The sequence below is a fragment of the Juglans microcarpa x Juglans regia genome, chromosome 5D (assembly GCF_004785595.1).
Source record: "Juglans microcarpa x Juglans regia isolate MS1-56 chromosome 5D, Jm3101_v1.0, whole genome shotgun sequence".
Classification (NCBI taxonomy): Eukaryota; Viridiplantae; Streptophyta; class Magnoliopsida; order Fagales; family Juglandaceae; genus Juglans; species Juglans microcarpa x Juglans regia.
In genome coordinates, this window is record NC_054602.1 from 4761936 (window position 1) to 4783355 (window position 21420).

The 21420-nt window shown below is 36.2% G+C and overlaps 2 protein-coding genes across 2 annotated transcripts; both read left to right on the forward strand.

Annotated features, from left to right (window-relative positions):
- The first annotated feature begins 615 nt into the window (after nucleotides 1–615).
- On the forward strand, nucleotides 616–4080 carry LOC121264279 (cytochrome P450 98A2). The gene is made up of 3 exons (XM_041167394.1): nucleotides 616–1457; nucleotides 2799–3196; nucleotides 3312–4080. The coding sequence occupies exons 1-3, from the start codon at nucleotides 806–808 to the stop codon at nucleotides 3954–3956; spliced, it is 1695 nt and encodes a 564-aa protein (XP_041023328.1). The 5' UTR covers nucleotides 616–805; the 3' UTR covers nucleotides 3957–4080.
- A 13852-nt stretch (nucleotides 4081–17932) lies between these two features.
- LOC121264280 (cytochrome P450 98A2-like) lies at nucleotides 17933–21400 on the forward strand. Its single transcript, XM_041167395.1, has 3 exons — nucleotides 17933–18488; nucleotides 20075–20472; nucleotides 20619–21400. Exons 1-3 carry the CDS (start codon nucleotides 18002–18004, stop codon nucleotides 21261–21263), a joined length of 1530 nt encoding a protein of 509 aa, XP_041023329.1. The 5' UTR covers nucleotides 17933–18001; the 3' UTR covers nucleotides 21264–21400.
- The last annotated feature ends 20 nt before the right edge of the window (nucleotides 21401–21420 follow it).

Genomic DNA, 21420 nt, shown 5'->3' on the forward strand with positions numbered 1-21420 from the left:
AGGCATTATTAGAGTCGCCGTTCTTGCAGGATGCTAATCAATATGAACCTTAATAGTTCAAAAAAAAAAAAAACCTTAATATGTTGACCCATATATACATACATATATACATACATATATATTATAGTATCTCTGCGGTTTAATATCCAAGAGACTACTTATAATTCTTGAATTAATAGCTGAATCTTTACTAATTAGTATTGGAGCAGTTGTAAGAAAACAAGGAAGATGGAAAATGGCAATTGGCAGGTCAACCATCAAAGTGAGTAGTCTGCCTCTGTTTGTATTTATAAGCTGATAGTATTATTTGTTACAACTGAAATGATAAGATAATTACATATATAGTAGATAGGTACGAATTTTAAATTACAAAGAATCTGATCATGGCTTAATCTAAAATGCAAAACTGATGTAAGAAACACTATCATTAGTAAACAGTGTTGGTTCTAGACATGGACTCCGCTGCTGATGTGGACAAGGACTCATATAATACTTCAACAGCTAGCAATATCATCTCACAAGTTCGAATAAAAGAATTAAATTATCTTTATACTTTGCATCGGCTTGTACTTGCTATTACGTCGTTGAAATGGTCTTATATGTTGTCGGTCTTTTTGATTTGAGAAATACTAATTTTTGTTCAAAAAGTGGGCTATGGAGCTGATAAATATTACAAGGGCCAATTTACTTCACCAACCTTTGATTCCTCCACAAACTTCCTTTTCTCTCACCCACTAATTTTCACCTTACCAACCACGCCAAAGTGACACCGCATGGACAAAACCCGCCACCATGATCGGTCCACATGTCGTACGCCCTCATCTCTATCTGTTTGCAGATCACAACTTGGACTGTAGTTCCTTTCACCAACTCCATCTCTAATATTTATCCACCTCTCTCCAACCATTTCTTTGGCTTCGGCCTCGTCACAAAGCAATTTCTACATTTTCTTCATCCTCGATCTCCTCTAATGGAGCCTTTCCTTCTAATACCCATCGCGCTTGTCACCCTCTTCCTCGCATACAACATCTATCAGCGGCTTAGATTCAAGCTCCCACCGGGCCCTCGCCCGTGGCCGATCGTCGGAAACCTCTACGACATAAAGCCAGTGAGGTTCCGGTGCTTTGCCGAGTGGGCTCAAGCGTACGGCCCAGTTATATCGGTGTGGTTCGGATCGACGCTAAACGTGATCGTGTCGAACTCGGAGTTGGCAAAGGAAGTGCTCAAGGAAAATGACCAGCAACTGGCGGACAGGCACAGAAGTAGGTCGGCAGCAAAGTTTAGCAGGGATGGGAAGGACCTTATCTGGGCGGACTACGGTCCTCACTATGTGAAGGTCAGGAAAGTGTGCACCCTTGAGCTTTTCTCGCCCAAGAGACTCGAGTCTCTTAGACCCATTAGGGAAGATGAGGTTACAGCCATGGTTGAATCCATTTTCAACTACTGCACCAATTCTGGTACGCCTCTTTTTTTGTTCTCCTTTTCGTTTCACTTTCTTCCTTTCTCGTTTGAAAGGACAATTACTGATTACATATACAAATGAAAAGAACAATATCCTATCGATGATCTCCTTTTTCTACAGTAAATTATATTCGTTTGGTTAGCTGCATGAATTTATTTGTGCTGTTTATATTATTATCTTATGGTTGTAAGTAAAGATAAATGCATAATTTTTTATATAATCATGTTTTAAATGGAGTGTATGAGAAAGTGATACAGACACGAAGGGATGTTATAAAAATAAATTCATATGACTTGTTGTGATCTATTTTATAATAAAAATAATTTTACGATATGATATATCAAATTAAGTTACGTTAATTTATAAAATTATTTTTGTGTAATAGGCTAAAGTATTTCTCACGTTGGGCCTCTTATTATTATTATTATTATTGTTATTCTTATTATTAAAGCAATGTTAAATAAGTTTTATGATGTACAAATTTTACATATTATATTAAGAAAATAGGATATATTATTAAAAAAAAATTTTAAGTGAATTTCATATCTATCGAACTTTTTTTTTTTTTTTCTTACGTTAGATATAAGCACTCCGAAATTATAAATAGCCCAATATCATTTCTATTATTATTAGCCAAAAATTCGATGACACGGAACGGTGACACAAGGCCTTTGCAAGTTGCAATATTTGACTTGGTTTTTTATTATCAATCTTCCCAACTTAAAAAGTTTATGAAAATCTGCCTTTTTACGCGTTGATGGATTGGCCGCCTGCTTTAAAAATAAATAAATAAATAAAAATGGCCGTCTTTTCATGTAGAGAGCTTGAACGTGCTAGCTAGAGAGTGCTTGCCAGCCACTTTTGAAAGATACCCTTGGTTTGACTATTCTGGTTTGGTTATACAGTTTACATAAAATAAGATGAGATATATATCAAACTTTTATAAAGAGTGGCCCTGCCTTGACACAGAGCAGCGACAATCTACCCATTTTCTTGGCTCTTCCCAAGCGATACTATTTCTGTCATTCCCATTCCAAACCATGAAGTATAAAGAACTGTTTTTCCTATTTGCCAGAAATCTGCTGGACGAAGTGACATATTCGATTGTGCAAAATGCACACCAAATGCACAAAATGGGATCTTGCAATATGCAACATGATAATGCCACTACCATGTCAGTCTATCCAAAAATAAAAAATAAAACTTGTACATTTAATTTGTAAAATACGCAACAGAAACTTGTTTTTATGACTACTTGTTTCCTTTCTTTTCTTTTCTTTTTCTACAACTTATTCAGGAAAATTAGCTATAAATTGTCATGTTACTATATATGCAGATAATAAGGGTAAAAGTTTGTTGGTGAAGAAATATTTGGGAGCAGTGGCATTCAATAACATTACGAGATTGGCATTTGGGAAGCGGTTTGTGAACTCTGAGGGCGTAATGGACGAGCAAGGGTTAGAATTCAAGGCAATCGTGGCCAATGGGCTGAAGCTTGGTGCATCACTTGCAATGGCAGAGCACATTCCATGGCTTCGTTGGATGTTCCCTCTTGAGGAAGAGGCATTCGCCAAACACGGCGCAAGGAGGGATAGACTCACTAGGGCTATCATGGAAGAGCACACTCAGGCACGCCAGAAGAGTGGTGGTGCCAAGCAGCATTTCGTTGATGCTCTGCTTACACTGCAGGACAAATACGACCTCAGCGAGGACACCATCATTGGACTTCTTTGGGTAAGAGAAAAAGATCAATCCCATTTTCCTTCTCTTGGGTTGATAAATTAGAACATACATGTTCTTTTGGTAGTTTGCAATGCATTTACATTTTTGCATCCTATACGTTATGCAGGACATGATCACTGCAGGCATGGATACCACCGCAATCTCAGTAGAATGGGGCATGGCCGAGCTCATCAAGAACCCAAGGGTACAACAGAAGGCCCAAGAAGAGCTAGACCGTGTCATCGGGTTCGAACGCGTCGTGACAGAAGCTGACTTTTCGAACCTACCTTACCTGCAATGTGTAGCCAAAGAGGCACTAAGGTTGCACCCTCCAACCCCGCTAATGCTCCCCCACCGAGCCAATGCCAATGTAAAAGTTGGTGGCTATGACATCCCTAAGGGATCAAATGTTCATGTCAACGTTTGGGCAATTGCACGTGATCCGGCAGTGTGGAAAAATCCACTTGAGTTCCGGCCGGAGCGGTTCCTTGAGGAGGATGTTGATATGAAGGGCCATGACTTCCGGCTACTTCCATTTGGCGCCGGCCGGCGAGTGTGCCCCGGTGCTCAACTTGGTATCAATTTGGTCACATCCATGCTTGCTCACCTGCTGCACCATTTTGTTTGGACACCACCAGAGGGGATAAAGCCAGAGGAGATTGACATGTCTGAAAATCCTGGACTGGTCACTTATATGCGGAGCCCATTACAAGCCGTGGCTGCTCCCAGGTTGCCAGCCCACTTATACAAACGTATGGCGGTCGACATGTAGTTTTTCATTTTGTTTGTTATAAATCCTCCTCAGTAGCTAGCTTTTATGCTATATATGAACTTCGTGATGAAATTGTAATTTGCTTGAGATTTTTATATAAAAAGGAAAATGTGATTTCTTTTTATGCATAATTGTTATTGTTCATGCCCTTAACCTGTCTTGTTTTTTTCGAATGAAATTTAGAAGTTGTCATGACTAAATTACTTACTAAAAATGCAGGCGAGAGTTCAAAACAGGATTTATGCATTACAAACACGCCGTCAAGCAATTATATATAGACATTTTAAGCGTTGATCAAGTAAACTATATAAAGGGGGAAACAGGGGTGGGAATTCTTGTTTGCGAGACATATTTAAGAGTGTCATCGGTTCGGTTTTGGATAAATTTAAGACCGAACCGATATATACCGGTTTTATATTTTCAAGAACCATACCGCACCGGTTACCTTCTTAAATCAGTACTTTTGATTTTACCGGTCCAGTTCAGTTCGATTTTCCAGTTTTAATCAAGTGCCAATTTGTCATTAAAAAAAAAAATCTATTATAAAAAAACTGCTCTAAAATCTATTGTATAAAAAATCTGCTATAAAAAAAATGCTACAAAAATAGAAATGAAAATCTGCTGTTAAAAAAAAATTCTGCTATAAATAAAATTGCTATAAAACAAAACATGAAAATCTGCAATAAAAAAAAGTTTGCTGTAAAATAAAATCAGCTGTAAAATAAAACAAGTCCGGAAGTCTATATAATTATAAATTTGAAATTTACAAGTTTATATTAGAAGCTACAACACAAGTTTAGATTACAAGTCCAAATTACAAGCTGCCACACAAAGTCTAAATTACAAAATAAAACTAAAAATAAAATAGTAACAGTCTCCTCAAGTGTCTTCATTACAAAATAAAAAGACAATGTCAATATTAATTGTTTACACAATAAAAAAAATACAACTAAAACAAAGAGTTATACACCAAACCACCAACTCCAATAGTCCATTCAAACAAACCTTGCAATTGTATCAAAATAAATCAAACAGTTAATTCCAATTAAAAGTTATTAATTACATTAAATGAAAAAAAAAAAACTTGAGGAAAGAAGTGTAAAAAGTTGACCTACATTAATCATCTCCAACTGAAGAAACAGGTTTTGAAGAACCCTCAACTTCTTCCATGAGCTTTACACAAAAGGGGGAGATATTAATAAAAAAGCATAATAACCAAAACAATTTCAAAATATGATTAGGGGTGTAAATTTAAACCGGAAAATCAAAAAATCGATCCTTAAATGGGTCCGGTCTGAAACCGGTTCCTATATTATGAAAGAGAAAAGATACTTAGCTGCCGGTTCCTCTTAAGCTACACAGCACACATGACGTGTACGAACCTGGTTTACATCCAAGTCACAGTTCAACCCGAAAAACTTAATCGTCTCTCGTTTCGTCTCTCTCTTCCCTCCCCTCATAAATTTCAAGGGTGGCCAAAATTCGTAATCACGCCAAAAATTTTCCCTTCCCTCGCTCTCGTTGGCCCGGGATCATACTAGAAGTCGTCCTACTAAATGTGTCTCTTCCACCATTATCTTCCTCTTCACTCTCTTTCTTCCTCTCTGAACTCGTTTCTTCCCTCACTATCTTCCTCAGAACTTGTCCCACGGAAATCATCTCTTCCTTCCCACTAAACTCGATCATTTCTCTCTTGCGTTCGTACACCAGATCTGCGAAGTCGAGTTAACGTCGAAGAGAAACCACACTTGATTCCAGATCTACAGCCTCATCACGGTAAACTTCCTTCCAGCAAAATCAAACTTTATGGTTTCCCAGTACACTAATTTTGGTTGGTTAGGCATGATTGTTAGTTAGTGGTTTGTGTAAGTTTTTTGTATGTAGGTTGTTTTGTGTTAACTTTTGCATGAATGTTTGAGTATTTTTTGTGCCCATCAGCTATTTGATGGAATTACTGAGCTAAAAGGACTTGTGTGTGTCCAGAATTTGTAATTTGTTTGAGAGTATTTAGGTTAATACTTATCCCAAAACCTCTTAGAAGGTGACGGGTGCCAATTTTCATTGCTTAGGGCATGTGCAATAGAGCAATGTACAATAATCGAATATACTAATGTTATGTAAATAATAGTTTTTTATTGGTAATGTTTTGCAAATAATATTAAAAACTATATATACTCTGCTTTAATTGGAAGTATGATGTTTATAGCCTGAAATCAAGGATATATGTATGAGTTTCAAGACATGTGTGGTGGCTTTGAAACCAAATCATGCTCATGAACATAGAGAAACCAAGTCAACCTTCTCAAAAATGGACATAGCTTGTCATCACCAAGAAATCCACAAAACAAAACCTAACGCAATAAACCACTGGAAATACCAGAAACAAAAACCAAATGGGTCACGACATCTCACCTCTAATTTAGAGATGGGTGTCCGGATCTGGTTCCTCTTTAAAGTGTCCATGTCCAGAGAAGAAGCTTCTCCACATGTTTTGAATACCGTACTAGATGTCGTACCGGTTAAGGCACTGGAACGAAATATTTCGATACCGATATCGTTTCGAGATAGTTGATATATGAATAAATTATATATAAATACATATATATATAAATTATAAATAGTCTAGTCTAAATTGAGGGTCAAAAAATAAGCTTGTAGTTTGAAAAAATGAAAAAAAATTAAAAGCCGAAATATCGATCGGTACAGGCCGAAATATATGTGACGCCCCGACTCCCACGTACAAAAACAAGGGAATCGTGACATCAGGATGCTGACAACACGGTCACACATCCCAACGAAATGTGCTCAAGTGTGTGTGCAACATGCAAAGGTGCACAATAAAAGTCACAGCGGATAATATAAATAAGTCAACTAAGTACCAGAATTTTAAATACAAATATCCAACACAATTTATCTTTAAAGAGTTATACAGTCATCCCAAATATATTACAAAGGCAATATATAAATTGATAAAACATGACTCGCTAAACAGGAGCAATCCCAGATCACTCCACCAACGGAGCCAAGCTAAGGCTCGTTATCATCATCTGCATCAAAATCTGCGATACCATAAAATGGTACCACAGGTAAGTATAAACCAAACAACTCTCGGGATAAAAATACATTAATACAACCAACAATATGACAAAATACATTTAGTCATAAAATACCATTTTCCCAGAAAAATAATTATTCCCAACACACGCCAAAAATCCCATTTTGGCCCAAAAATATAGTTTGTCATTTTCCCAGAAAATGATTCACACAAACAACCCATTTATCGGACACTGTAGGCGAGAATCGCAGGCGGGACTCTACCACCGTCCCTGCTTACCACCATCCCTACCGCGTGCACTGTAGGCGGGAATCACAGGCGGGACACAACCACCATCCCTGCTTACCACCATCCCTATCGCATGCACCGTAGGCGGGAATCGCAGGCGGGACTCTACCACCATCCCTGCTTACCACCATCCCTACAGTTCCTTTACACACAATGAATACTTAACAGAGCACTGTAGGCGGGAATCACAGGCGGGACTCTACCACCGTCCCTGCTTACCACCATCCCTACCGTGTGCACCGTAGGCGGGAATCGCAGGCGAGACACAACCACCATCCCTGCTTACCACCATCCCTACCGCGTGCACCGTAGGCGGGAATCGCAGGCGGGACTCTGCCACCATCCCTGCTTACCACCATCCCTACAGTTCCTTTACACACAATGAATACTTAACAGAGCACTGTAGGCGGGAATCACAGGCGGGACTCTACCACCGTCCCTGCTTACCACCATCCCTACCGTGTGCACCGTAGGCGGGAATCGCAGGCGGGACACAACCACCATCCCTGCTTACCACCATCCCTACCGCGTGCACCGTAGGCGGGAATCGCAGGCGGGACTCTACCACCGTCCCTGCTTACCACCATCCCTACAGTCTCTTTTCCTTTTACTCACATGAGAATCCAATTTTCAATAAACACATGAACATGTATGCAATCATGCGAAAATCCAGTTTTCCTTACAAACATGATCATGCGTGCAATATGCGATGTACATGAACAAGCCATAACCAACAACCACAATTCACAATGCAAACAAACACACAACGACTCCGTCCACAATCCATCCTACCCCCGAAACTCCTCGGACTCAGTCCGGCAAAACAAACCAATTCACAGATAATATGTGTTAGTGCAAAAATATATTTAAATCACGAAAGTTCTTTAAGGAAAATACTTACAGTGCAATATAACAATTTTCGAAGGATCACAAAGTTGAAGAAGGCGACGTTTGAGCAACACCACAGTGTAAAATACACTGTGGCCGTGGGTCACAAATACCAACTTTCAAACGGAGGCAAACGAAGACCCAAGATTGATAGGTAGGGCCTAGGGAGGTCGGTGAAGCTAGTGGTGGTGGTGGTTTGCCGTGGGTGGCGGCGGAATGGGCGATAGAAGACCAAAATACCCAAATCGGAAATGTAGATGGTGGAGTTTCACCGGTGGCGGATCCGAGCTGGGGTTGGGTCCAATGGGTTGCCAAGAGGTCGAGGATGATGTGGTGTGAAGATGGTGGCCGGAGGTGGCGCGACGACAGCGCTGGAATGAAAGTGACGCCACGGCTTGAAGGGCTTTGGTGGTTAACGGCGGCGCGAAGGGAGGTGAGGTTGGTGGGGTGAGGTCGCCGGCGGCAGGGGAACACAATGGGGTGGGCGGTGAAGGCCACCGCTGGCTCACGGCGGCGCTGGCATGAAAGTGGCCCGCGGCTTCGTGGGGTGCGTGTAGGCTACCGGCGGCGAGGTAGGGGCTGGGATTTGGGAGGTGAGGTCGCCGGAGGGAGGGGGAGCTGGTCCGCCGGGCGGTGTCGCGCACGGCAGCGCGACGGCGGACGGCTGGGTGAAGGTGACGGACGGAAGAGAGAGGGAGAAGGCCGGTTCGCGCGCACGGGGAGGGGAAAAATAAAGAAGAAAAAAGAAAAGAAAGAAAAGAAAAGGAAGGAAAGAAAAATGGAGGAAAAAGAAATGAGGTCCAATCCTCATAACTTGGGTCACAAAAATGATCCAACGGAGATGATTTTAAAACCACAAGTTAAATAAAATAATTTAAACGTAATGGTAAAGTCAAATTGAAATAATTAAATCCCACAATAATTAATTTAAATATTAAAAGTAATTTAAATGCATAACAATAAATAAATATTTGGAAAGCACATAAAAATAATTTTCACCAAATTAAAATCATAGAAATAAACTTACTAAAAATCCAACCAATTTTAAAATAAGAGGATAAATTTTTGAACAATCAAAAATAATCTTTCAGTAAAAATACACTAAAATACGGGGTGTTACAATATAGGCCGATACGACTAGTATTTTGGTCGGTACGAAACACATATGATACCTATACCGGCCACTGGGCCGGTACGGCAAATTTCGACTGTACCGGCCGGTACGGTACGAAATTAAAAACACTGAGTCATACCTCGTCATCTCTTCTCTTTCTCTGTCACAGTTTCTTTCTACTCTTTGTCACTTTCCTTCTCCCACAATGACTTTCTACCAAATGAGATTCAAGAAGAAGTAAGAAGGTGGGAGAGTGGGAGTAGATTTTCTCATGGGGATAACCCGGACGCTACCACCACCAAATACCCAGTCCCACATCCCAAATAAGACATGAAAGATATCAACTTTACCCATTGAGCACCATTAGAAATGCAACTTTACCTTGAGAGAGAGAAAGCTGAGCTACATAATCTACTCGGCATTGTCAATCTATAAAATGTAAATCTAGAACAGCTTATCGGCGGCGACGAAGCTTTTGTTGGCAATTCCGAAGGAGGACACTAGTGTGATAGAGCCACACATGAAAGTTGCTAGCAAACACCCGAAGGGGGTTGGAGAAAATTTCGAATAGCAGGGACCGGAGAAAATTCAAATGGTGGGGACAAAAAAAATAACCCCATTACACCAAAACACACGTTTTAAGTTACCAAAAAAAAAAAAGTAATAATAATACACGTCAGGTGTGCTGTGTAGGCAGATGTATAGAAGTACGCATTATAAAAACCAGCCAGATCCGGTCCGGTTTCATTTTTGTAGTTTCTGGGACCGGCCCGGTTGGAAAAAAATATATATATAAACATTAATTTTATATATTATTCAAAATATTTATATATATAAGTTTTATATATAATATATAATTATATATTACATATGAAATAATTTCATATTATAATTTATAAATTATAACATAAAATATTAATCTTAAATATAAACATTTGTAATTTGTTTGATCATATGTTATTAATATAATTATATATAAAATAATGTTATTATAATTTATAAAATAAAAGTTTAATCTTAAAGATGAAAATTTAATTGATCATATGCTTTAAACATAATATTTATATTAAATTATTAATAGCATTTTATTATAAGAAGTAGCATTTTATTATATATTTTTTACATTTTAAAAAAATGAAAAATTGGACTAGACCGAACTAGAAACCAGTAAAACCGGAGGTACCAGTTTAGGAGGATAACCCGGGCGTAATTGGTTTTGAAAAAGAAAACCGGTACATACTAGTTTGATTCTAGATTTTGTCCAAAACCGGACTGGACTGGACCGTTTACACCCCTAAATATGATATACAATATAGAGACAATAAAAGAAAATGTGAATGAGACTACATACCTGTATCAAAGTTCTCAAAATCCTCCACATCATCCATTAAACTACGAATGCTAATCGAGGCAGAAGGAGAATGAAACCAATTTTGTGCACAAATAAGGGCTTCTAAGAAGAATGAAACCATTTTTGTGCACAAATAAAGGCTTCTATCATAAGTGGAGCTAAGCTACTGCGGAAAAGATCAAGTACTCGACATGTTGTGCTAAACGCCAACTCAAAGGCCGCTGTAGATATCGGAACTATAAGAACATGCCGCACAACTTTTGAAAGCACGCGATATCTAATGAAATTAACCTTCCACCAAGTCAACAAGTCAAACTTAGGATCATCTTCTTCACATTTTTCAGACAAATACATCTCCACTATGACCTCATATCTTCTAAGTTGAACTTGTAGTACTAGTCCCTTCCTCACCTGATTGACTTATAGTTTGAACTTGTGCCCCAACATCACCTCTATCATTTTCACAATAACTATTGTATAAATGAGTCAAGACATGTTTAACTTGTTCCACCAACATAACAACAATCGAACTGTTATCAACATACATATCTTCAAAACAAAATGCTAGACATCTCATCTTATATCGAGGATCAAGAGCCAACTCAACATACAACAAGGGATTCATTTTTTTTAAACTTCCCAATACTTCTCAAATTTATACTTCATATTACATGTCATTGACCTCAAATTATGTGACCCTTCCACACACTCCAAATTAATTGCATCTTGAAATGTCGTTAGCTCCAGTACAAAATAATTGCAAGTGACATAATTGGCCTCCGAAAAACGCATGGTTGCACCATAAAAAAGTTTAAGAAAGTTTACAAATAACTTACTCTTAGCCAAATCATCCCTAGTTGGAGTCCCTAACTTGGATGCCACTTCTTTACTCAACTCACTAATACCATCAACATCCTCACTATCATCCTCCCAACACTCTTAACATATCCCGAATCTTCATCTTCTAGCCGTTGAAATGCTTTTTGAAACTTTTCAGTCCTATTCAACATCAAATAGGTGGAGTTCCAACGAGTCGCTACATCTAAGCATACATGACTTTTACAAGTAATATCTTCACTATCACAACATTGCTTAAATGTGCTCCCCCTTTGTGGAGAAGATTTCACATACTTCACAGTCCCTCTAATTCTTGTAATTGATTGATCAAGTCTTTCAACCCATCCCGAACAATCAAGTTCAATATATAAGCACGACATTTTATATGCAAGAACTCATGTTCTAAAACCGTATCCTTTCTATTCATTGTCATTTTTTGATATCCAAAATTGTCTCATTATTTGAACTTGAATTATCGAGTGTAATTGTAAATATTTTGAGCCTCCCCCATTCAATTAAAAACATTTCAATTTTCTTACCTAGTGTCCCCCGATTAAGTGTTTTGGGTAGCTTGGCTTTTTTATTCAACTGGGCTTTTTGGCCCGCTGGGTTTTGGGCCTTTTGGCCCACCAGGCTTCTTTTTTTTCTTAATACACATACTTATATAAATATGTACATATTTAATACACTATACACACACACACACACATTTATACTGTATACATAATAAAATTTATAGTATATTATACAATGATATTTATACTTGATATATATATATATTAATATATATAAATATTTGTAATGATCAAAATTAATATATGAGTGTATATGATCAAATGTATAGAAATATATTTCTCAAGATTAATATATATATTATAATACTAAATAACTATAGACCATACAAATACTAATAGTAATAGTAATACTAAATACTATTATACATATATTATACTATAACTATTATAATATATTAAAATATACTAGTACAATATATTATACTATTATAGTGTTGCTACTACATATAGTGTATATATATATATATATATATATATATATATATATTATAGTGATATAGTGATACTAATACTATATACTAATACTATTAGTTATAGTGATTAGTATAACTATATATTAGTACTTGTTATAGTGATTTTAATTTATTATAACTATGTAATAGTATTAGTATAAATATTAGTATAACAATGTCATTGATAGTATTAGTATACTATATACTAATACTAATAGTATTATTAATTTATTATTACTATATCACTATAGTATCATATAGTGATATAGTACTAGTATAACTAATATTATAGTGATTTATATAGTAATTTATATATAAACTTAAAGTAGATTACTAATAATAATATAGTATTAGTATTAGGTCATAAAATGTAATTAATATATATATATATATATATTATATTTAAAACATATGATCAAATAAATGTTCATGTTTAAGATTAAAATCTCATGTTATAAATTATAATATAAAAAATATTATATATAATATTAAAATTTACTTAAAAATATACAAATATAAGAATTGGTCCAGTCCGATCTTAGAAAACATAAAATCAAGACCAAACCGGTTTTTAAAATAGAGGAAGTAGTCATAGACCTATTCGTTTAGTTATATGGTGTCATATCAAGTTATGGGTATTAAATGATATGGGTCAACCCAAACCCGATTCGTTTAGTTAAACAAATCATATCATAAAATTATAATACGATTTATTTAAATAATGGGTGACACGACACTATCCATTCAACCTATTTCACCCACTTCAATCTGTTTTATATCAATGGGTTGGATTGATCCATATATTTATTTTTTAACCTAATTAATATAATTTCATATATAATACGAGGATAACTATAAAAATCATTCACAATTACAAGTAGATTTATGATAAAATATTTTATTATCAATATCCAAACCAATCATTATAAGAAAGTTAATATTATCATAAAATAAAAGTATATATTAGCAAAAAGGTTTAATAATTTAATATTAAGTAGTCAAATAATAATATTAATATAACATCCCAATAATAAAGAAAGGTATATAAAACTGAGTATTTCTAAAATTTAAAAATATAATTTATTCGTATTATACGGGTGAATTGTTGGTTAACATGTAATTGACTTGTTTATTAATAATGTCTTATTAGGTTAACTTGTTTTGATCCAAATTCATTTATACCAAATCCAACTTTATTTATTTGATGACAAGTTTGCTAGTCATGCCACATATTGACAACTAGTAAAAAAAAAAAAAAAAATTATGGAACTATTCAAGAAAACAGGTAAGTTAACCACCAAACTATTTTGCATACGAAGAGAAATAATTTTTATAATTTTTAAATAAACAAGTTTCGTACAAGTTTTTATAAAAAAAAAAAAAAGATTATACTTTAAAATAGTATAAAAAAACTATTTTTTATTAATGAGATTCACCTTTTTATAAAATGCTTGTATAAAATTTGCCTATTTGAATAGAAAAATTTTATTCATCATTCTCACACTATATATTATATATAATATTTTTATTTTTATTTTCTAACTAAATATGTAATGTACGAATAATGAATAAAATAAAATAAATATAAAGATAAATATCTATTCTATCATATAAGTAACTATTTAACGCCATCAAACGAAAATTCTTATTTTTCGTTATCTTTCCGTTAAATCAATGTTAATTGCTACCGTAATCTGAGAATGGTACTTTCTGTTCGCACTTTTACAATTTTATTTGTTTATTTTGTTTGTTTATCCTTTTTATCCTTCAGTTAATTTTGCTTTATTCGTATTTTTACCTTTTTATCTCTTACTTTTATCGATCAACCCATCCATCTCTGACATAACACCTAAAAAGAATGAAAGATAAAAAATAAAAAAGACTATGGATGAATAAGATAAGGGAAAAAGCTGAGGAAAAAGAAAAAGCTGAGGAAAAAGACCCATAAAAAAACTTTTCTTTCGTGGGTCAATAGTCAGTGCATAGGGAAAAGATAATTTTAATTGTGTCAGATTTTGTGATTTTCTTTTAAGAAAATGCTTTATCTCACGTTGGAGGCTCCACTGGAAGCTCCCGCTGAGATCTAGTAGTGTAATTTTTTGTGTTTTTTAAAATTTATTTTTATATAAATTTTTTTAATAATTTTAAATATTTTAAGAAAATAAAAAAATCATAATATTATTAAAAAATATTTTCTTAATCATGAAGTAAAATAAAAAATTATAAAAAAATATTTTTATAATTTTTTATTTTACTTCATGATTAAAGAAGTATTTTTTAATGATTTTTTTTACTTTCTTATTAAGAAAGTACATTTTTAATGATATTATAAATTTATTTTATTTTTTTAAAATATTAAAAAATCTATATAAAAAATAACTTAAAAAAAACACATATAAAACAATACTACACCACAATGGAGGCGGCAGCAGGGCTGTAGCATTATCTTTTTTTTTTTTTATTTACTACTATTTCTCTTCGTTTTATTATTTTTGAGTGCAGATCTCCCTCTTTCTCTCATTCCCGATTCCCTTTCTCCTCCGAGTTCTCTCTCAATCTTGAACCTAACGTCCTCTTTTCTCTCTCTCTCTCTCCACCTCACGGCCCTTGCAGCCATCAGTAGCCACAGAGCACGGTAGCCCTAGAGACGCCGTGCGTCGCCTCCAGCCACCAGATGCAACCTCCCTCATCCCATAGAGATATGGGTTTCACATTTCAAAACTCTTAATTTTTTTTCTCAGCAGCCAAGCACGACATCAAGATGGGGATTATTAGCATGATTTTATTGTACGTGCGTGTTTTCAGTTTGATGTTCATGCCTGTCTGATGTGCATATTTTCATCTTTAGGTTTGTCGTGTTCGATTTGTGTTGATCGACTGCATCTTCAGTTTCGTGGGGGTCCAGATCTAACTGGTTTTGACAACCTCAGAGCTATGATTGAGATCGAGGCTGTGACTGGTTTTGACAACCGCATCAAATGAAAGGAGTTTTGTTCTGTGTTTGCTGCTTTTATGGGTAAGGTAAAGCATTCTTACAACTATTTAGTTCTTATATTTTACCCATTTTCTCAGTGCTCGGCGAAGGATAAGGCAATGGAAAGAAAAAGAACGAAGGAAAAGAAAAAAAGGGCAGCATCGGTTGCGCGCCAGTTTATCTTTTATAAACATCTGAGCACCTACATCTGAGCATCACCACAACTTCTCTCTGAGAATCTCTCAATAGATTTCATTTTTTTCTCTCTCTTAACCCATCTTTGCCGTGAACCAGGAGCTACCCCGCGAGGGAGAGAAATGAAGTCGTTGTTCGGAATCTGAATTTCCCATTGAGAAGGAAAGCAATGAGCAAAAATGGCAAAAAATGTGGGAATTCTCGCCGTGGAGATCTACTTCCCTCCCACCTGTATTCAACAGGTGACCTCTCTGTCTATCTCTGTGCCTCATTATTTCAATTTCTGTTTGGATGTTGAGAAACGTGGGAAATGAAAAGAAAGTCTAATTTGTAGTTTTTTTCCATTCCTTTTTTTCCCTGGCAATATTTTTTTAAAAAATTGGTCATTTACGCTGGTTGTTTTGGATTAAAGAAAAAAAGAGGTAAAGTTGGGTTCAGCTATTTGGATAGTTCAATTTAAGTTCGGTGAAGTGGAGGTGGAGATTTGTTTTTGCCAAATCTTGGACTTAATAATTTGAGATTCATGTATTGACGTTTTAATATGTGCATCTTTATATTTTTCTCTCTGTTTCGGTCATTGAAACGGATGTAAAAAGGAGGAAACTCATATAGTTTACATTCTCAAGGTGTTTTGATCATTGAGCTATTCTTCAAGTGTTATTCCTTTACTTTCTCAAGAATCAAACATAACCTTCTTTTTCTCCTTAACTTCTTTGCACGTAAATGAATGAATTGTAAAAATATGTTTACTTTTTATGTATAGTGGTTTTAGGCGGCTCAGATGGGGGTATTTTTACTTATATTATGATCCAAATTTGGTGGAATTGATTTTAACATCTCTCATATGTATATCCATATGGTTGTTGTATATGAAAGTTTGGTAATTTAGTCGAAACTCTGATCCTATGGAGGTGGTCAACCAACCACCGATAGACTCCAAGGGCAGTGTTAAATTACACTTAATTGCCGAATGATAATGTTTTAAATTACAAAAAATATTGGCATCGGCGTACTGTTTGGGATTATCCAAAACACACCATGATAAAATGATTAAAAACACTCCAACAAAATCCACTTCCCTCTTATCCAAACCCACTTCTCTCTTATCACATTATCAGATTATGACATTTGAAGATTATAATATTTGTTGATCATTATCCAATTTTAAGGAATATCTAATAGGATTTAATTAAGAGGCTCATCCAGATCTACAATAAGCAATATCACACGTGTATGTATATGACCTATGAACAATAAGATATTATGTGATAAGGAGTAAAAGTGATTTTTCTTTTCTTATGTCTCCGTCAACTCTGAATTGTTTCACTCAAGTAGGCTCCCGACCTAGTAATGTGTAATGTGCAGTGCATATGAATGATAGAATTAAAATAATATATATCTTTACTCGAAAGGAAACTGAGAACAGTTCTGGCAGTATCGTAAATTCTCTACTAGTGCATTTTCGGACCCCTAAAACCCTATTGCTCTGTCCTATCCTGTGGTACATTGGGACGACAAGGAGACTTCAGTTGCTTCGTGAAAAATCTAAAAATTTTAGCTCCTTTTTTCTGAAGTGTATTCGCCCACTTCAGAGAGGAGTTTGGTACGGAGTGGGAGTAAACCAGCCACATATATCGAATGGTGTCTCAGACAAACTACGTAGCCTAACATCCACTTGAGAGGCTTCCATGACAAACTACCCCACTCGGCTTTTAATGCAAATAAAAACATCCCTTTTCCCGCCCTGTTCTCATCCACCTAATTTCCTAGTTTGTAAAGGAAAAATCAAGTAGACATGACCGATTGGTGTATTTTTACTTTTTTTCTTAAATATTAAAAAATGCACCAACCTATCGGTAGAACATCTGTCTCTGTTTCCGTACAAGCACTATTTGTAAATTGAATGATGCAACTCATCCTGATAAATGGGTCTCGGTAATTATTTATTTAATAATTAAAGAAATATTTTTAAACGATATTGTAAATTTTTATTTTTAAAGGTGTAAGAATATAAAAAAAAAATTAAAAAAAACTCCAAATAATTTTATCGGGACCCATCCTCGAATTACACGGACCACTCTTGTAAATTCCTTCTCCACATTACTTCTTGCCCACCTAACCGTCTCGTTTTGTCCTCCCCTGTTTTGCACGGTCAAAACGGAGCATTGAGTACAATGAAAGACGACACAAAGCGTTAAATCACTAAAATTGTCCTAACAAAGTACGTTGACGACATTATTGTATTCTTTTCTGCTATAGGTATCGACTTCTTTCCGATCGACCATTTCACCTTCTTATCTTCTTCTTCTTCTTCCAATGGCTCTCCCCCTAATACCCATCTCACTCGTTATCATCCTCTTCATTGCCTACAAGCTCTACCGACGGCTTAGATTCAAGCTCCCACCGGGCCCTCGACCGTGGCCGATCGTCGGCAACCTCTACAACATAAAGCCAGTGCGATTCCGGTGCTTTGCCGAGTGGGCAGAGGCCTACGGCCCCGTCATATCCGTATGGTTCGGGTCGACGTTGAACGTGATCGTGTCGAACTCGGAGTTGGCAAAGGAAGTGCTGAAGGTACATGACCAGCAGCTGGCTGATAGGCACAGGAATAGGTCAACGGCTAGGTTCAGCAGGGATGGGAAGGACCTCATCTGGGCGGATTATGGACCTCACTATGTGAAGGTCAGGAAGCTGTGCACCCTTGAGCTTTTCTCGCTCAAGAGGCTTGAGTCTCTTAGACCCATTAGGGAAGATGAGGTTACAGCCATGGTTGAATCCATTTTCCAGGACTGCACCCATCCTGGTACGCCTTTACATATTTCATTTAATTAATTGCTGGTTGATAATGGACTATGTATACTCAGCTCTGTCATTTACAGTACCGTAGCACAGGCAATCTATCTCAATTAAGAGTTGCTATAATATATATATGTCTCTTGTGGCTGACGAGATCTCTTTTGCAGTCTCTTTTGCACCCTGTTCTGCCAATACATGATCAGCAACTTGGTTTACTTCTATGAAGATATGTTTAACCGAAAGAACAAAATCTTTTAATAGGCATAAGATTCTCTCCCGATCCTCATAATTGTAGTCAAATTTGAGTTAAAAAGGACATTCAAGCTTAACTAACCTCAATCAATTTCATCCCACGTTGAATTAGATTGGCTAAATTATTATTCTTTATTATTTTCAAAGTTTCCTAGAATGCACACATTGAAAAAGACGATGACCATTAAGGGAGGGCGAAAATAACAATTAAAAATGATTTGCCAAGAGCTACAGTTCCTTACATATTTGTTGAACAAGTGTAGCAAAAATTCATCTTGATTGATCTATGCATGGCTAAGCCAATGTAGAGTTTTTTTGAGACATCTTGATTTATCCCGAACTTGACGCATTAGACAACCTCCTTCTTAATTTGTTTGAGCTTGTGCGCACGTGCTTGAGAGTGGCTTTTGCATCAAAAGCATTAATTATAAATGGAAAATGTTAGTATCCCGCATGTGTTTATTCTCTCATTTTGCCAGTTCATATATTTAAATTTTTTTTATTTAATGATTAAGGAAGTAGTTTTTAGTGTATTGATGCATTTTTTTTATTTTTTAAAAAATATTTAAATATGTTAAAAAATATATGAAAAAAAAAGAAAAAATGAAAAATGAAAATTTGTGTTAGGCATGCACAACGGTCATTACTAGACTGTAGCCTAGCATGACTCATCATAAGTTTAGTTCTCGTGTTGTCTTGAAGTACTGAACTTATTCATCTTAGCTTAATTAAAAGTTACAAAGCACTTTGAGTTTGAATATATAAGTTGACTTTATTATAGGATTAGTTAACCAAGCTACTATGAATAAGTTGACTTTATTATGTGATTTGTCAGCCTATTTGCATAAATGATTTTTTGAACATTCACAATCATGTTTTTTGTTACTTTGTTATTTTACTTTGTCTCTAGATTGGTTGCAAGAGTATTATGTTCTAATCAAATGATACAATCTTATAATTAATAGGTTTCGAATAATGTAACACGGTTTTAGTTATGGCCGGATTTCAAAGAGATTAGGCACATGCATTGCGACTCGTATTTTAAAATTGAAAAGCTATGTTCAAACTTTAATGGTAATTTGGATCGGAGGTCGTAAATAGGTATTAGTTTGAGGGGTTAAAATAAAACATTGCTCTCCCTAATAATACAATTAACACGTCCGTATATATATTAGTAAAGAAAAAAAAAAGACCTCGTACATGGAAAATCCCGAGTAAATTATACGCAACACATGAAACTTAGCTGGCGTGCATGGGGTTTGGCATTGGCACAAGCTTGTCTAACCCAAATTGATTTTATGAGTAATTGTACATATGTTTCTACGTGACATGATGATGCAGATAATTCCGGTAAAAGTTTGCTGGTGAAGAAATACGTGGGAGCAGTGTCATTCAACCACATTACAAGGCTGGCATTTGGGAAGCGGTTTGTGAACTCAGAGGGGGTAATGGACGAGCAGGGGTTGGAATTAAAGGCAATCGGCGCCAATGGACTGAAGCTTGGTGCATCACTTGCCATGGCAGAGCACATTCCATGGCTTCGTTGGATGTTCCCACTTGAAGAAGAGGCATTCGCCAAGCACGGTGCAAGGAGGGATAGACTTACTAGAGTTATCATGGAAGAGCACACTCAGGCACGCCTGAAGAGTGGTGGTGCCAAGCAGCATTTTGTAGATGCCTTGCTTACATTGCAGCAAGAATACGATCTTAGCGAGGACACCATCATTGGACTCCTTTGGGTTAGTACTGAAATTTAAAAAAAATTATAATAATGAAAAATATTACAAAAGTTAGTTCAGTAATTTGCATTAATGCATTAATTACATTTAATTGCTTGAAAACAATTAGATTTAAGTATTTTTAATTCTACGAGTTGTATATGTAGGACATGATCACTGCAGGCATGGATACCATCGCAATCTCAGTGGAATGGGGCATGGCCGAACTCATCAAGAACCCAAGGGTGCAACAGAAGGCACAAGAGGAGTTAGACCGTGTCATTGGGTTCGAACGCATCGTGACTGAAGCTGATTTTTCTATCCTACCTTACCTACAATGTGTAGCCAAAGAGGCACTTAGATTGCACCCTCCAACCCCGCTGATGCTCCCCCACCGAGCTAATGCCAATCTCAAAATTGGTGGCTACGACATTCCTAAGGGATCAAATGTTCTCGTAAATGTTTGGGCCATAGCACATGATCCATCGGTGTGGAAGAATCCGTTCGAGTTCCGCCCAGAGCGGTTCCTTGAGGAGGATGTTGACATGAAGGGCCATGACTTCCGCCTACTTCCATTTGGGGCTGGCCGGCGAGTGTGCCCTGGTGCTCAACTTGGTATCAATTTGGTCACGTCCATGCTTGCTCACCTATTGCACCATTTTGTCTGGACACCACCCGAGGGGATGAAGGCAGAGGAGATTGACATGTCAGAAAACCCTGGATTGGTCACTTACATGCGGACCCCGTTACAAGCAGTGGCAATTCCCAGGTTGCCTTCACACTTGAACAAACGTGTGGCAGTCGACATATAAATTTTGTTCTGTTTGTTGTTATATCCTCCTCAGTTCTTTTAGTATTATCAATAAGTTTGAATGAGATTGTAGAAGGATAAATATCATTTGCATTTATCTTTATTTTCCTGTACAATTATCGTGCCAGATTTCATCTCCGTGTTGTTTTGAATTAAGT